This window comes from Moschus berezovskii, chromosome 8, assembly GCF_049115385.1.
Source record: "Moschus berezovskii isolate FMDL1 chromosome 8, NW_MosBer_1.0, whole genome shotgun sequence".
Lineage (NCBI taxonomy): Eukaryota > Metazoa > Chordata > Mammalia > Artiodactyla > Moschidae > Moschus > Moschus berezovskii.
This window is the reverse complement of record NC_142467.1, coordinates 95,678,830-95,692,144: the sequence shown is the minus strand read 5'-3', so window position 1 is coordinate 95,692,144 and position 13,315 is coordinate 95,678,830. Positions and strand designations below refer to the sequence as shown.

Here is a 13,315-nt window from a genome sequence, read left to right as displayed (position 1 = left end):
ACTTCTGTCTTTTCAAACACATTGGACTTGATTCCCAAGAAGACCCCTGAAAATACCTTCACATGTCTCTCCTGGCCCCTGGAAACTTTTCCTTCCACTTTTGGATTGATAACCTGGGTTGCAGACACAAGAGTAGCTTCCAAGACTGTTGTGGCAAGTCGAATGCTCTGGGCAACTTCTGGAATTGGCACATTCATCCACATCTGGTGAGCAGAAATGAAAGCTCAGGTCAAGGTAGAAGAAGCAGTGAGAACAGAACACTGCAAACAGGAGATTCACTCCACCTGTTCTCCACCAGATGCGCCCCCCTCCAATATCCAGTTTCTAAGTTCCCTTGCAGTTAGGCATGACATGAGAATAAATTCTGGCCAACTGTATGCAAGCAAAAGGTGGGCATTCGTTTCAAACTGTAATGAATGTTACAGGATGCTCGGGGATGGTATGCGGGGATTACACAGAGGGAGGATAAGGGGAGGAGGGAGGTGGGAGGGGGGTTCGGGAGGGGGAACTCATGTACACTCGGGACGGATTCATGTCAATGTATGGCAAAACCAACCAATATAATATTGTAAAATAATTAGCCTCCAATTAAGAAAAAAACTGTAATGATTATAGATTGTAGAGATGGTTGTCATCCTTTACTCCTCCCTTTGTCCACACCTTGGGATGAGGTTTGTGTTACATAATATGACCTTGCCACTCCTCTCTTTAAGATGTGGGGTTTGGTTCACCAGTCCTTGACTCTAGCTGGCTCTGACTTGCACTGTCCAATTAAAATGGCAGAAGCAATGTGGTGCCACTTCCAAACTTAGACCTCAAGAAACCTATTTGCTTCTGCCCATACACTGGGGCCCTTGCCTCTGCCATTTGAACAAACCTCAGGCTAATAAGAAAAGGACAAAGTGAAAGAGAGATGGATCATCCCAGATGAGTCCCAGATATGTGAGACAGCCAAGCCAAGATTGGCAAAGCAGACACATAGCTGACCACAAACACATGAACAAGCCCAGTGGAGACCAGTAAAACTGAGCAGCAGAGTCTAACTTAAGGTGCCAACACATGGAATCAAGAGATAAAAAAATGTGGCTGTTTTAGCCACTAACTTTTGAGGTGATTTGTTACTCAGCAATAGCTAACTGCTACAAATAGACCATAAATGTCAGAGATGACTTCAAATATCTTTAACTTCAAGGTGACATATCCAAGAGCCTTCCTCACTATAAATAAATAATAGTCTTGTGCAGACTCAGGAAAATGGAGTCCTTATGTCCTGGTGAGAGTGTTACATATTGGCTACAGTGTAAATGATAGATCTGAGGGAGCAACATTAGAAACAGTGAGAAGACTGCTGCAATAATGTTGAAACCTAAAACACAGTCGGAAAAGAGTGGAGAGATTCAAGACACATTTAGCAGGTAGATTGCCCAATGACGTGATGAATCATTTAATATGGAAAGGGGGCAAGGATCAAGAATAACTCTCAGGTCTTCATTCAAATACCTTTTATGGAAAAGTTCTAACATTTGGGTCTGAGAGCTCCCTGGGAAACAGTGTCTCTATCTCAGTACTATTTACATTTGGGATTGATCATTCTCGCTTGTGGGAAGGTTATTCTGTGCACTGGAGGATGTTTAGCAGGATCTCTGGTCTCTACCCACCAGTTGACAGTTACACAAACCAACACATCACCACCACCAGTTTGGACAAAAATGTCTCCAGACATTGTCAATATCACCCCTACCCCAAGCAGGGCATAAATCAGGCTAGGGACTGAATCCTCCAGTACTCTCAAATACTGCTTGACCCACTGCTTAACTCATAGTACACCCTCATCAAGAGTTCAAATCCATGTTTTTCTACTACTTACTAGCTGTGCATCCTTGAGCTAGTCACTTTACCTTTCTGGGCTTTATTTGGATCATTCCTAAAATTAAGATCAAAATCTCTAGCTCATAGGATCATCAAATAAAGTTCTTAATTAATTGAGTAGCTAAAAAATGATCAGGTTCTCTGTACCTTCACAGATGGAGTTTCCAGAGGCGAATCCAACTTTGCAGCTGCAACGGTAGCTTCCCAAGGAGTTGGTGCACTCAGAATGCTCAGGGCAGACCCCATCGGAGAGGCATTCATTAATGTCTGAGGAGCAGTGGAGGAGAGTGAGCAGACCAAAGATTAGGTGTCTAAGTTTAGCACACCATGTACTCAACTCAATAGGAGTAGTCTACAAAAGACCCAAGCCTGAGAATCTGAGCTCATTACCTGTACAGGTGAAATGACCCAGCTTTCCAGGGATCCAGTTATTTCCAGTGGGAGAAGAGAAACCAGTCAAACAGCTGCACTCATACCTTCCTGGGAGGTTTCTGCAGATTGAGTTAGGACCACAAGGTGGGGGGCTTTGAGAACATTCATCTATATCTGGAGAGGAAAGAGAGTCAAAGTTACAAATTTTCTTCAAATACAGCTGGGATCTTCCAAAGACAGCTGAAACAACGTCTTCTATCCCATATACCCTTAATGCAATGTCTTTTCTTGGGTACTTCTTCCATCCAGCAGGGTCTATATTTCCTCCTCTTGAATCTGAGCATGTTTGTGACTATGTCGTGGTGATACTAGGTCATAAAAGTACTGTGCTAAGTCATAAAAATATCACACGCTTTCACCTCTTTCTTTTTGAATGCTCATGTTTGACTCAGCCACCATACTGTGAGGAAGCTCAAAGAGCCATGATAAAACAGCTCATGTGGAGAAGAACTAAGACCTCCAGTCCACAGCTTCATTCGGCACCAGCTTCATCTTGTGAGTGAGCCCCCTTTAAAGTGGATCTTCTAGCCCCCAGTTGAACCAACTCAACTGACACTTTGTGGAACAAAGTAAAGTCATCCTCACCAAAGTCAGCCCAAATCGCAGATGCATGCATGCATGTTGCTTATTATCTGTTTCTCCCAACCCTCGACAAGAGGTTTCAGGAGAACAATTATTTTTGCCTGTCTTACTCACTGCAGTGTCCTCCAATCCTCGAATAGTGCTTTTCTAAATAGTAGGTGCTCAAGAAGTGTTTGTTGAACGAATGCACGAATGGATGAATGACTATTGGCTTCAGTTCTGCAGAAAAGACTTTGAACTCAGCTGAGACCTACCTCAACTTCTAATTCTTCCTCCAGCACTGCTTTCTTTCCAAATAGATTGGACTTGATTCCCCAAAAGACCCCTGCACCTACCTTGACATTTCTCCCCTTGTCCCTGGAATCTCTTCTTTCCACTTCTGGACGTATATCCTGGGTTGCAGACACAAGAGTAGCTTCCAAGACTGTTGTGGCAAGTCGAATGCTCTGGGCAACTTCTGGAATTGGCACATTCATCCACATCTGGTGAGCAGAAATGAAAGCTCAGGTCAAGGTAGAAGAAGCAGTGAGAACAGAACACTGCAAACAGGAGATTCACTCCACCTGTTCTCCACCAGATGCGCCCCCCTCCAATATCCAGTTTCTAAGTTCCCTTGCAGTTAGGCATGACATGAGAATAAATTCTGGCCAACTGTATGCAAGCAAAAGGTGGGCATTCGTTTCAAACTGTAATGAATGTTACAGGATGCTCGGGGATGGTATGCGGGGATTACCCAGAGGGAGGATAAGGGGAGGAGGGAGGTGGGAGGGGGGTTCGGGAGGGGGAACTCATGTACACTCGGGACGGATTCATGTCAATGTATGGCAAAACCAACCAATATAATATTGTAAAATAATTAGCCTCCAATTAAGAAAAAAACTGTAATGATTATAGATTGTAGAGATGGTTGTCATCCTTTACTCCTCCCTTTGTCCACACCTTGGGATGAGGTTTGTGTTACATAATATGACCTTGCCACTCCTCTCTTTAAGATGTGGGGTTTGGTTCACCAGTCTTTGACTCTAGCTGGCTCTATGACTTGCACTGTCCAATTAAAATGGCAGAAGCAATGTGGTGCCACTTCCAAACTTAGACCTCAAGAAACCTATTTGCTTCTGCCCATACACTGGGGCCCTTGCCTCTGCCATTTGAACAAACCTCAGGCTAATAAGAAAAGGACAAAGTGAAAGAGAGATGGATCATCCCAGATGAGTCCCAGATATGTGAGACAGCCAAGCCAAGATTGGCAAAGCAGACACATAGCTGACCACAAACACATGAACAAGCCCAGTGGAGACCAGTAAAACTGAGCAGCAGAGTCTAACTTAAGGTGCCAACACATGGAATCAAGAGATAAAAAAATGTGGTTGTTTTAGCCACTAACTTTTGAAGTGATTTATTACTCAGCAATAGCTAACTGCTACAAATAGACCATAAATGTCAGAGATGACTTCAAATATCTTTAACTTCAAGGTGACATATCCAAGAGCCTTCCTCACTATAAATAAATAATAGTCTTGTGCAGACTCAGGAAAATGGAGTCCTTATGTCCTGGTGAGAGTGTTACATATTGGCTACAGTGCAAATGATAGATCTGAGGGAGCAACATTAGAAACAGTGAGAAGATTGCTGCAATAATGTTGAAACCTAAAACAAGGACGGAAAAGAGTGGAGAGATTCAAGACACATTTAGCAGGTAGACTGCCCAATGACGTGATGAATCATTTAATATGGAAAGGGGGTAAGGGTCAAGAATAACTCTCAGGTCTTCATTCAAATACCTTTTAGGGAAAAGTTCTAACATTTGGGTCTGAGAGATCCCTGGGAAACAGTGTCTCTTTCTCAGTACTATTTACATTTGGGATTGATCATTCTCGCTTGTGGGAAGGTTATTCTGTGCATTGGAGGATGTTTAGCAGGATCTCTGGTCTCTACCCACCAGTTGACAGTTACACAAACCAACACATCACCACCACCAGTTTGGACAAAAATGTCTCCAGACATTGTCAATATCACCCCCATCCCCAGCAGGGCATAAATCAGGCTAGGGACTGAATCCTCCAGTACTCTCAAATACTGCTTGACCCACTGCTTAACTCATAGTACACCCTCATCAAGAGTTCAAATCCATGTTTTTCTACTACTTACTAGCTGTGCATCCTTGAGCTAGTCACTTTACCTTTCTGGGCTTTATTTGGATCATTCCTAAAATTAAGATCAAAATTTCTAGCTCATAGGATCATCAAATAAAGTTCTTAATTAATTGAGTAGCTAAAAAATGATCAGGTTCTCTGTACCTTCACAGATGGAGTTTCCAGAGGCGAATCCAACTTTGCAGCTGCAACGGTAGCTTCCCAAGGAGTTGGTGCACTCAGAATGCTCAGGGCAGACCCCATCGGAGAGGCATTCATTAATGTCTGAGGAGCAGTGGAGGAGAGTGAGCAGACCAAAGATTAGGTGTCTAAGTTTAGCACACCATGTACTCAACTCAATAGGAGTAGTCTACAAAAGACCCAAGCCTGAGAATCTGAGCTCATTACCTGTACAGGTGAAATGACCCAGCTTTCCAGGGATCCAGTTATTTCCAGTGGGAGAAGAGAAACCAGTCAAACAGCTGCACTCATACCTTCCTGGGAGGTTTCTGCAGATTGAGTTAGGACCACAAGGTGGGGGGCTTTGAGAACATTCATCTATATCTGGAGAGGAAAGAGAGTCAAAGTTACAAATTTTCTTCAAATACAGCTGGGATCTTCCAAAGAGAGCTGAAACAACGTCTTCTATCCCATATACCCTTAATGCAATGTCTTTTCTTGGGTACTTCTTCCATCCAGCAGGGTCTATATTTCCTCCTCTTGAATCTGAGCATGTTTGTGACTATGTCGTGGTGATACTAGGTCATAAAAGTACTGTGCTAAGTCATAAAAATATCACACACTTTCACCTCTTTCTTTTTGAATGCTCATGTTTGACTCAGCCACCATACTGTGAGGAAGCTCAAAGAGCCATGATAAAACAGCTCATGTGGAGAAGAACTAAGACCTCCAGTCCACAGCTTCATTCAGCACCAGCTTCATCTTGTGAGTGAGCCCCCTTTAAAGTGGATCTTCTAGCCCCCATTTGAACCAACTCAACTGACACTTTGTGGAACAAAGTAAAGTCATCCTCACCAAAGTCAGCCCAAATCGCAGATGCATGCATGCATGTTGCTTATTATCTGTTTCTCCCAACCCTCGACAAGAAGTTTCAGGAGAACAATTATTTTTGCCTGTCTTACTCACTGCAGTGTCCTCCAGTCCTCGAATAGTGCTTTTCTAAATAGTAGGTGCTCAAGAAGTGTTTGTTGAACGAATGCACGAATGGATGAAGGACTATTGGCTTCAGTTCTGCAGAAAAGACTTTGAACTCAGCTGAGACCTACCTCAACTTCTAATTCTTCCTCCAGCACTGCTTTCTTTCCAAATAGATTGGACTTGATTCCCCAAAAGACCCCTGCACCTACCCTGACATGTCTCCCCTTGTCCCTGGAATCTCTTCTTTCCACTTCTGGACGTATATCCTGGGTTGCAGACACAAGAGTAGCTTCCAAGACTGTTGTGGCAAGTCGAATGCTCTGGGCAACTTCTGGAATTGGCACATTCATCCACATCTGGTGAGTAGAAATGAAAGCTCAGGTCAAGGTAGAAGAAGCAGTGAGAACAGAACACTGCAAACAGGAGATTCACTCCACCTGTTCTCCACCAGATGCGCCCCCCTCCAATATCCAGTTTCTAAGTTCCCTTGCAGTTAGGCATGACATGAGAATAAATTCTGGCCAACTGTATGCAAGCAAAAGGTGGGCATTCATTTCAAACTGTAATGAATGTTACAGGATGCTCAGGGATGGTATGCGGGGATTACCCAGAGGGAGGATAAGGGGAGGAGGTAGGTGGAAGGGGGGTTCGGGAGGGGGAACTCATGTACACTCGGGACTGATTCATGTCAATATATGGCAAAACCAACCAATATAATATTGTAAAATAATTAGCCTCCAATTAAAAAAAAAACTGTAATGATTATAGATTGTAGAGATGGTTGTCATCCTTTACTCCTCCCTTTGTCCACACCTTGGGATGAGGTTTGTGTTACATAATATGACATTGCCACTCCTCTCTTTAAGATGTGGGGTTTGGTTCACCAGTCCTTGACTCTAGCTGGCTCTATGACTTGCACTGTCCAATTAAAATGGCAGAAGCAATGTGGTGCCACTTCCAAACTTAGACCTCAAGAAACCTATTTGCTTCTGTCCATACACTGGGCCCCTTGCCTCTGCCATTTGAACAAACCTCAGGCTGATAAGAAAAAGACAAAGTGAAAGAGAGATGGATCATCCCAGATGAGTCCCAGATATGTGAGACAGCCAAGCCAAGATTGGCAAAGCAGACACATAGCTGACCACAAACACATGAACAAGCCCAGTGGAGACCAGAAGAACTGAGCAGCAGAGTCTAACTTAAGGTGCCAATACATGGAATCAAGAGATAAAAAAATGTGGTTGTTTTAGCCACTAACTTTTGAAGTGATTTATTACTCAGCAATAGCTAACTGCTACAAATAGACCATAAATGTCAGAGATGACTTCAAATATCTTTAACTTCAAGGTGACATATCCAAGAGCCTTCCTCACTATAAATAAATAATAGTCTTGTGCAGACTCAGGAAAATGGAGTCCTTATGTCCTGGTGAGAGTGTTACATATTGGCTACAGTGCAAATGATAGATCTGAGGGAGCAACATTAGAAACAGTGAGAAGATTGCTGCAATAATGTTGAAACCTAAAACAAGGACGGAAAAGAGTGGAGAGATTCAAGACACATTTAGCAGGTAGATTGCCCAATGACGTGATGAATCATTTAATATGGAAAGGGGGCAAGGGTCAAGAATAACTCTCAGGTCTTCATTCAAATACCCTTTAGGGAAAAGTTCTAACATTTGGGTCTGAGAGCTCCCTGGGAAACAGTGTCTCTTTCTCAGTACTATTTACATTTGGGATTGATCATTCTCGCTTGTGGGAAGGTTATTCTGTGCATTGGAGGATGTTTAGCAGGATCTCTGGTCTCTACCCACCAGTTGACAGTTACACAAACCAACACATCACCACCACCAGTTTGGACAAAAATGTCTCCAGACATTGTCAATATCACCCCCATCCCCAGCAGGGCATAAATCAGGCTAGGGACTGAATCCTCCAGTACTCTCAAATACTGCTTGACCCACTGCTTAACTCATAGTACACCCTCAACAAGAGTTCAAATCCATGTTTTTCTACTACTTACTAGCTGTGTATCCTTGAGCTAGTCACTTTACCTTTCTGGGCTTTATTTGGATCATTCCCAAAATTAAGATCAAAATCTCTAGCTCATAAGATCATCAAATAAAGTTCTTAATTAATTGAGTAGCTAAAAATGATCAGGTTCTCTGTACCTTCACAGATGGAGTTTCCAGAGGTGAATCCAACTTTGCAGCTGCAACGGTAGCTTCCCAAGGAGTTGGTGCACTCAGAATGCTCAGGGCAGACCCCATCGGAGAGGCATTCATTAATGTCTGAGGAGCAGTGGAGGTGAGTGAGCAGACCAAAGACTAGGTGTCTAAGTTTAGCACACCATGTACTCAACTCAATAGGAGTAGTCTACAAAAGACCCAAGCCTGAGAATCTGAGCTCATTACCTGTACAGGTGAAATGACCCAGCTTTCCAGGGATCCAGTTATTTCCAGTGGGAGAAGAGAAACCAGTCAAACAGCTGCACTCATACCTTCCTGGGAGGTTTCTGCAGATTGAGTTAGGACCACAAGGTGGGGGGCTTTGAGAACATTCATCTATATCTGGAGAGGAAAGAGAGTCAAAGTTACAAATTTTCTTCAAATACAGCTGGGATCTTCCAAAGACAGCTGAAACAACGTCTTCTATCCCATATACCCTTAATGCAATGTCTTTTCTTGGGTACTTCTTCCATCCAGCAGGGTCTATATTTCCTCCTCTTGAAACTGAGCATGTTTGTGACTATGTGGTGGTGATACTAGGTCATAAAAGTACTGTGCTAAGTCATAAAAATATCACACGCTTTCACCTCTTTCTTTTTGAATGCTCATGTTTGACTCAGCCACCATACTGTGAGGAAGCTCAAAGAGCCATGATAAAACAGCTCATGTGGAGAAGAACTAAGACCTCCAGTCCACAGCTTCATTTGGCACCAGCTTCATCTTGTGAGTGAGCCCCCTTTAAAGTGGATCTTCTAACCCCCAGTTGAACCAACTCAACTGACACTTTGTGGAACAAAGTAAAGTCATTCTCAGCAAAGTCAGCCCAAATCGCAGATGCATGCATGCATGTTGCTTATTATCTGTTTCTCCCAACCCTCGACAAGAAGTTTCAGGAGAACAATTATTTTTGCCTGTCTTACTCACTGCAGTGTCCTCCAATCCTCGAATAGTGCTTTTCTAAATAGTAGGTGCTCAAGAAGTGTTTGTTGAACGAATGCACGAATGGATGAAGGACTATTGGCTTCAGTTCTGCAGAAAAGACTTTGAACTCAGCTGAGACCTACCTCAACTTCTAATTCTTCCTCCAGCACTGCTTTCTTTCCAAATAGATTGGACTTGATTCCCCAAAAGACCCCTGCACCTACCTTGACATGTCTCCCCTTGTCCCTGGAATCTCTTCTTTCCACTTCTGGACGTATATCCTGGGTTGCAGACACAAGAGTAGCTTCCAAGACTGTTGTGGCAAGTCGAATGCTCTGGGCAACTTCTGGGACTGGCACATTCATCCACATCTGGTGAGCAGAAATGAAAGCTCAGGTCAAGGTAGAAGAAGCAGTGAGAACAGAGCACTGCAAACAGGAGATTCACTCCACCTGTTCTCCACCAGATGTGCCCCCCTCCAATATCCAGTTTCTAAGTTCCCTTGCAGTTAGGCATGACATGAGAATAAATTCTGGCCAACTGTATGCAAGCAAAAGGTGGGCATTCATTTCAAACTGTAATAAATGTTACAGGATGCTCGGGGATGGTATGCGGGGATTACCCAGAGGGAGGATAAGGGGAGGAGGGAGGTGGGAGGGGGGTTCGGGAGGGGGAACTCATGTACACTCGGGACGGATTCATGTCAATGTATGGCAAAACCAACCAATATAATATTGTAAAATAATTAGCCTCCAATTAAGAAAAAGAAAAAAACAAACTGTAATGATTATAGATTGTAGAGATGGTTGTCATCCTTTACTCCTCCCTTTGTCCACACCTTGGGATGAGGTTTGTGTTACATAATATGACCTTGCCACTCCTCTCTTTAAGATGTGGGGTTTGGTTCACCAGTCCTTGACTCTAGCTGGCTCTATGACTTGCACTGTCCAATTAAAATGGCAGAAGCAATGTGGTGCCACTTCCAAACTTAGACCTCAGGAAACCTATTTGCTTCTGCCCATACACTGGGGCCCTTGCCTCTGCCATTTGAACAAACCTCAGGCTGATAAGAAAAAGACAAAGTGAAAGAGAGATGGATCATCCCAGATGAGTCCCAGATATGTGAGACAGCCAAGCCAAGATTGGCAAAGCAGACACATAGCTGACCACAAACACATGAACAAGCCCAGTGGAGACCAGTAAAACTGAGCAGCAGAGTCTAACTTAAGGTGCCAACACATGGAATCAAGAGATAAAAAAATGTGGTTGTTTTAGCCACTAACTTTTGAGGTGATTTGTTTCTCAGCAATAGCTAACTGCTACAAATAGACCATAAATGTCAGAGATGACTTCAAATATCTTTAACTTCAAGGTGACATATCCAAGAGCCTTCCTCACTATAAATAAATAATAGTCTTGTGCAGACTCAGGAAAATGGAGTCCTTATGTCCTGGTGAGAGTGTTACATATTGGCTACAGTGTAAATGATAGATCTGAGGGAGCAACATTAGAAACAGTGAGAAGACTGCTGCAATAATGTTGAAACCTAAAACACAGTCGGAAAAGAGTGGAGAGATTCAAGACACATTTTAGCAGGTAGATTGCCCAATGACGTGATGAATCATTTAATATGGAAAGGGGGCAAGGATCAAGAATAACTCTCAGGTCTTCATTCAAATACCTTTTAGGGAAAAGTTCTAACATTTGGGTCTGAGAGCTCCCTGGGAAACAGTGTCTCTATCTCAGTACTATTTACATTTGGGATTGATCATTCTCGCTTGTGGGAAGGTTATTCTGTGCACTGGAGGATGTTTAGCAGGATCTCTGGTCTCTACCCACCAGTTGACAGTTACACAAACCAACACATCACCACCACCAGTTTGGACAAAAATGTCTCCAGACATTGTCAATATCACCCCCACCCCCAGCAGGGCATAAATCAGGCTAGGGACTGAATCCTCCAGTACTCTCAAATACTGCTTGACCCACTGCTTAACTCATAGTACACCCTCAACAAGAGTTCAAATCCATGTTTTTCTACTACTTACTAGCTGTGTATCCTTGAGCTAGTCACTTTACCTTTCTGGGCTTTATTTGGATCATTCCCAAAATTAAGATCAAAATCCCTAGCTCATAGGATCATCAAATAAAGTTCTTAATTAATTGAGTAGCTAAAAATGATCAGGTTCTCTGTACCTTCACAGATGGAGTTTCCAGAGGCGAATCCAACTTTGCAGCTGCAACGGTAGCTTCCCAAGGAGTTGGTGCACTCAGAATGCTCAGGGCAGACCCCATCGGAGAGGCATTCATTAATGTCTGAGGAGCAGTGGAGGAGAGTGAGCAGACCAAAGATTAGGTGTCTAAGTTTAGCACACCATGTACTCAACTCAATAGGAGTAGTCTACAAAAGACCCAAGCCTGAGAATCTGAGCTCATTACCTGTACAGGTGAAATGACCCAGCTTTCCAGGGATCCAGTTATTTCCAGTGGGAGAAGAGAAACCAGTCAAACAGCTGCACTCATACCTTCCTGGGAGGTTTCTGCAGATTGAGTTAGGACCACAAGGTGGGGGGCTTTGAGAACATTCATCTATATCTGGAGAGGAAAGAGAGTCAAAGTTACAAATTTTCTTCAAATACAGCTGGGATCTTCCAAAGAGAGCTGAAACAACGTCTTCTATCCCATATACCCTTAATGCAATGTCTTTTCTTGGGTACTTCTTCCATCCAGCAGGGTCTATATTTCCTCCTCTTGAATCTGAGCATGTTTGTGACTATGTGGTGGTGATACTAGGTCATAAAAGTACTGTGCTAAGTCATAAAAATATCACACGCTTTCACCTCTTTCTTTTTGAATGCTCATGTTTGACTCAGCCACCATACTGTGAGGAAGCTCAAAGAGCCATGATAAAACAGCTCATGTGGAGAAGAACTAAGACCTCCAGTCCACAGCTTCATTCGGCACCAGCTTCATCTTGTGAGTGAGCCCCCTTTAAAGTGGATCTTCTAGCCCCCATTTGAACCAACTCAACTGACACTTTGTGGAACAAAGTAAAGTCATCCTCACCAAAGTCAGCCCAAATCGCAGATGCATGCATGCATGTTGCTTATTATCTGTTTCTCCCAACCCTCGACAAGAAGTTTCAGGAGAACAATTATTTTTGCCTGTCTTACTCACTGCAGTATCCTCCAATCCTCGAATAGTGCTTTTCTAAATAGTAGGTGCTCAAGAAGTGTTTGTTGAACGAATGCACGAATGGATGAATGACTATTGGCTTCAGTTCTGCAGAAAAGACTTTGAACTCAGCTGAGACCTACCCCAACTTCTAATTCTTCCTCCAGCACTGCTTTCTTTCCAAATAGATTGGACTTGATTCCCCAAAAGACCCCTGCACCTACCTTGACATGTCTCCCCTTGTCCCTGGAATCTCTTCTTTCCACTTCTGGATGTATATCCTGGGTTGCAGACACAAGAGTAGCTTCCAAGACTGTTGTGGCAAGTCGAATGCTCTGGGCAACTTCTGGGACTGGCACATTCGTCCACCTCTGGTGAGCAGAAATGAAAACCCAGATCCAGGCAGAGGAATAAGTGAGGACAGGAGTCTGAAAACAGGAAACTCACTCCACCTGCTCGCCACCTGAGGCTCCCAAATATCCAGACTTTCCCTTTCTCCAAAACGTCCCTTGCAGTTAGGGAAGTGAGAATAAATTCTGTCCAACTGTATGTACACAAAAGGGTGGCAAATAGTTCCAAGCCATAATGATCATTGATTGCAGAAATGGCTGTCATCCTTTACTGCTCCCTGTGTCCACACCTTGGGATGAGGTTCGTGCTACACAGTGTGACCTTGTCACTCTTCTCTTTAAGATGTGGGGTTTGGTTACCACCTCTTCACTCTATCTGGTTCTGTGACTTGCTTTGAACCAATAAGTACAGCAGAAGTAAATTGGTGCCAGTTCCAAACTTAGACCTCAAAAAGACTATCTGTTTCTGC

General features: G+C 43.4%; 1 protein-coding gene across 2 annotated transcripts in view; it reads right to left on the bottom strand.

Annotated features, from left to right (window-relative positions):
* Window positions 1-13,315, bottom strand: part of ADGRE1 (adhesion G protein-coupled receptor E1) — a 78,521-nt gene that overhangs the window by 44,045 nt on the left and 21,161 nt on the right. For both annotated transcript variants that reach the window (XM_088838936.1, XM_055429771.2), the window contains exons 8-20: window positions 12,720-12,866; window positions 11,761-11,916; window positions 11,518-11,637; window positions 9,546-9,692; window positions 8,587-8,742; window positions 8,344-8,463; window positions 6,383-6,529; window positions 5,424-5,579; window positions 5,181-5,300; window positions 3,219-3,365; window positions 2,260-2,415; window positions 2,017-2,136; window positions 57-203 (exon numbers count right to left, since the gene is read on the bottom strand). In XM_088838936.1, coding sequence (XP_088695062.1) covers window positions 57-203; window positions 2,017-2,136; window positions 2,260-2,415; window positions 3,219-3,365; window positions 5,181-5,300; window positions 5,424-5,579; window positions 6,383-6,529; window positions 8,344-8,463; window positions 8,587-8,742; window positions 9,546-9,692; window positions 11,518-11,637; window positions 11,761-11,916; window positions 12,720-12,866 — 1,839 coding nt within the window. The remainder of the gene's footprint in view (window positions 1-56; window positions 204-2,016; window positions 2,137-2,259; window positions 2,416-3,218; window positions 3,366-5,180; window positions 5,301-5,423; window positions 5,580-6,382; window positions 6,530-8,343; window positions 8,464-8,586; window positions 8,743-9,545; window positions 9,693-11,517; window positions 11,638-11,760; window positions 11,917-12,719; window positions 12,867-13,315) is intronic.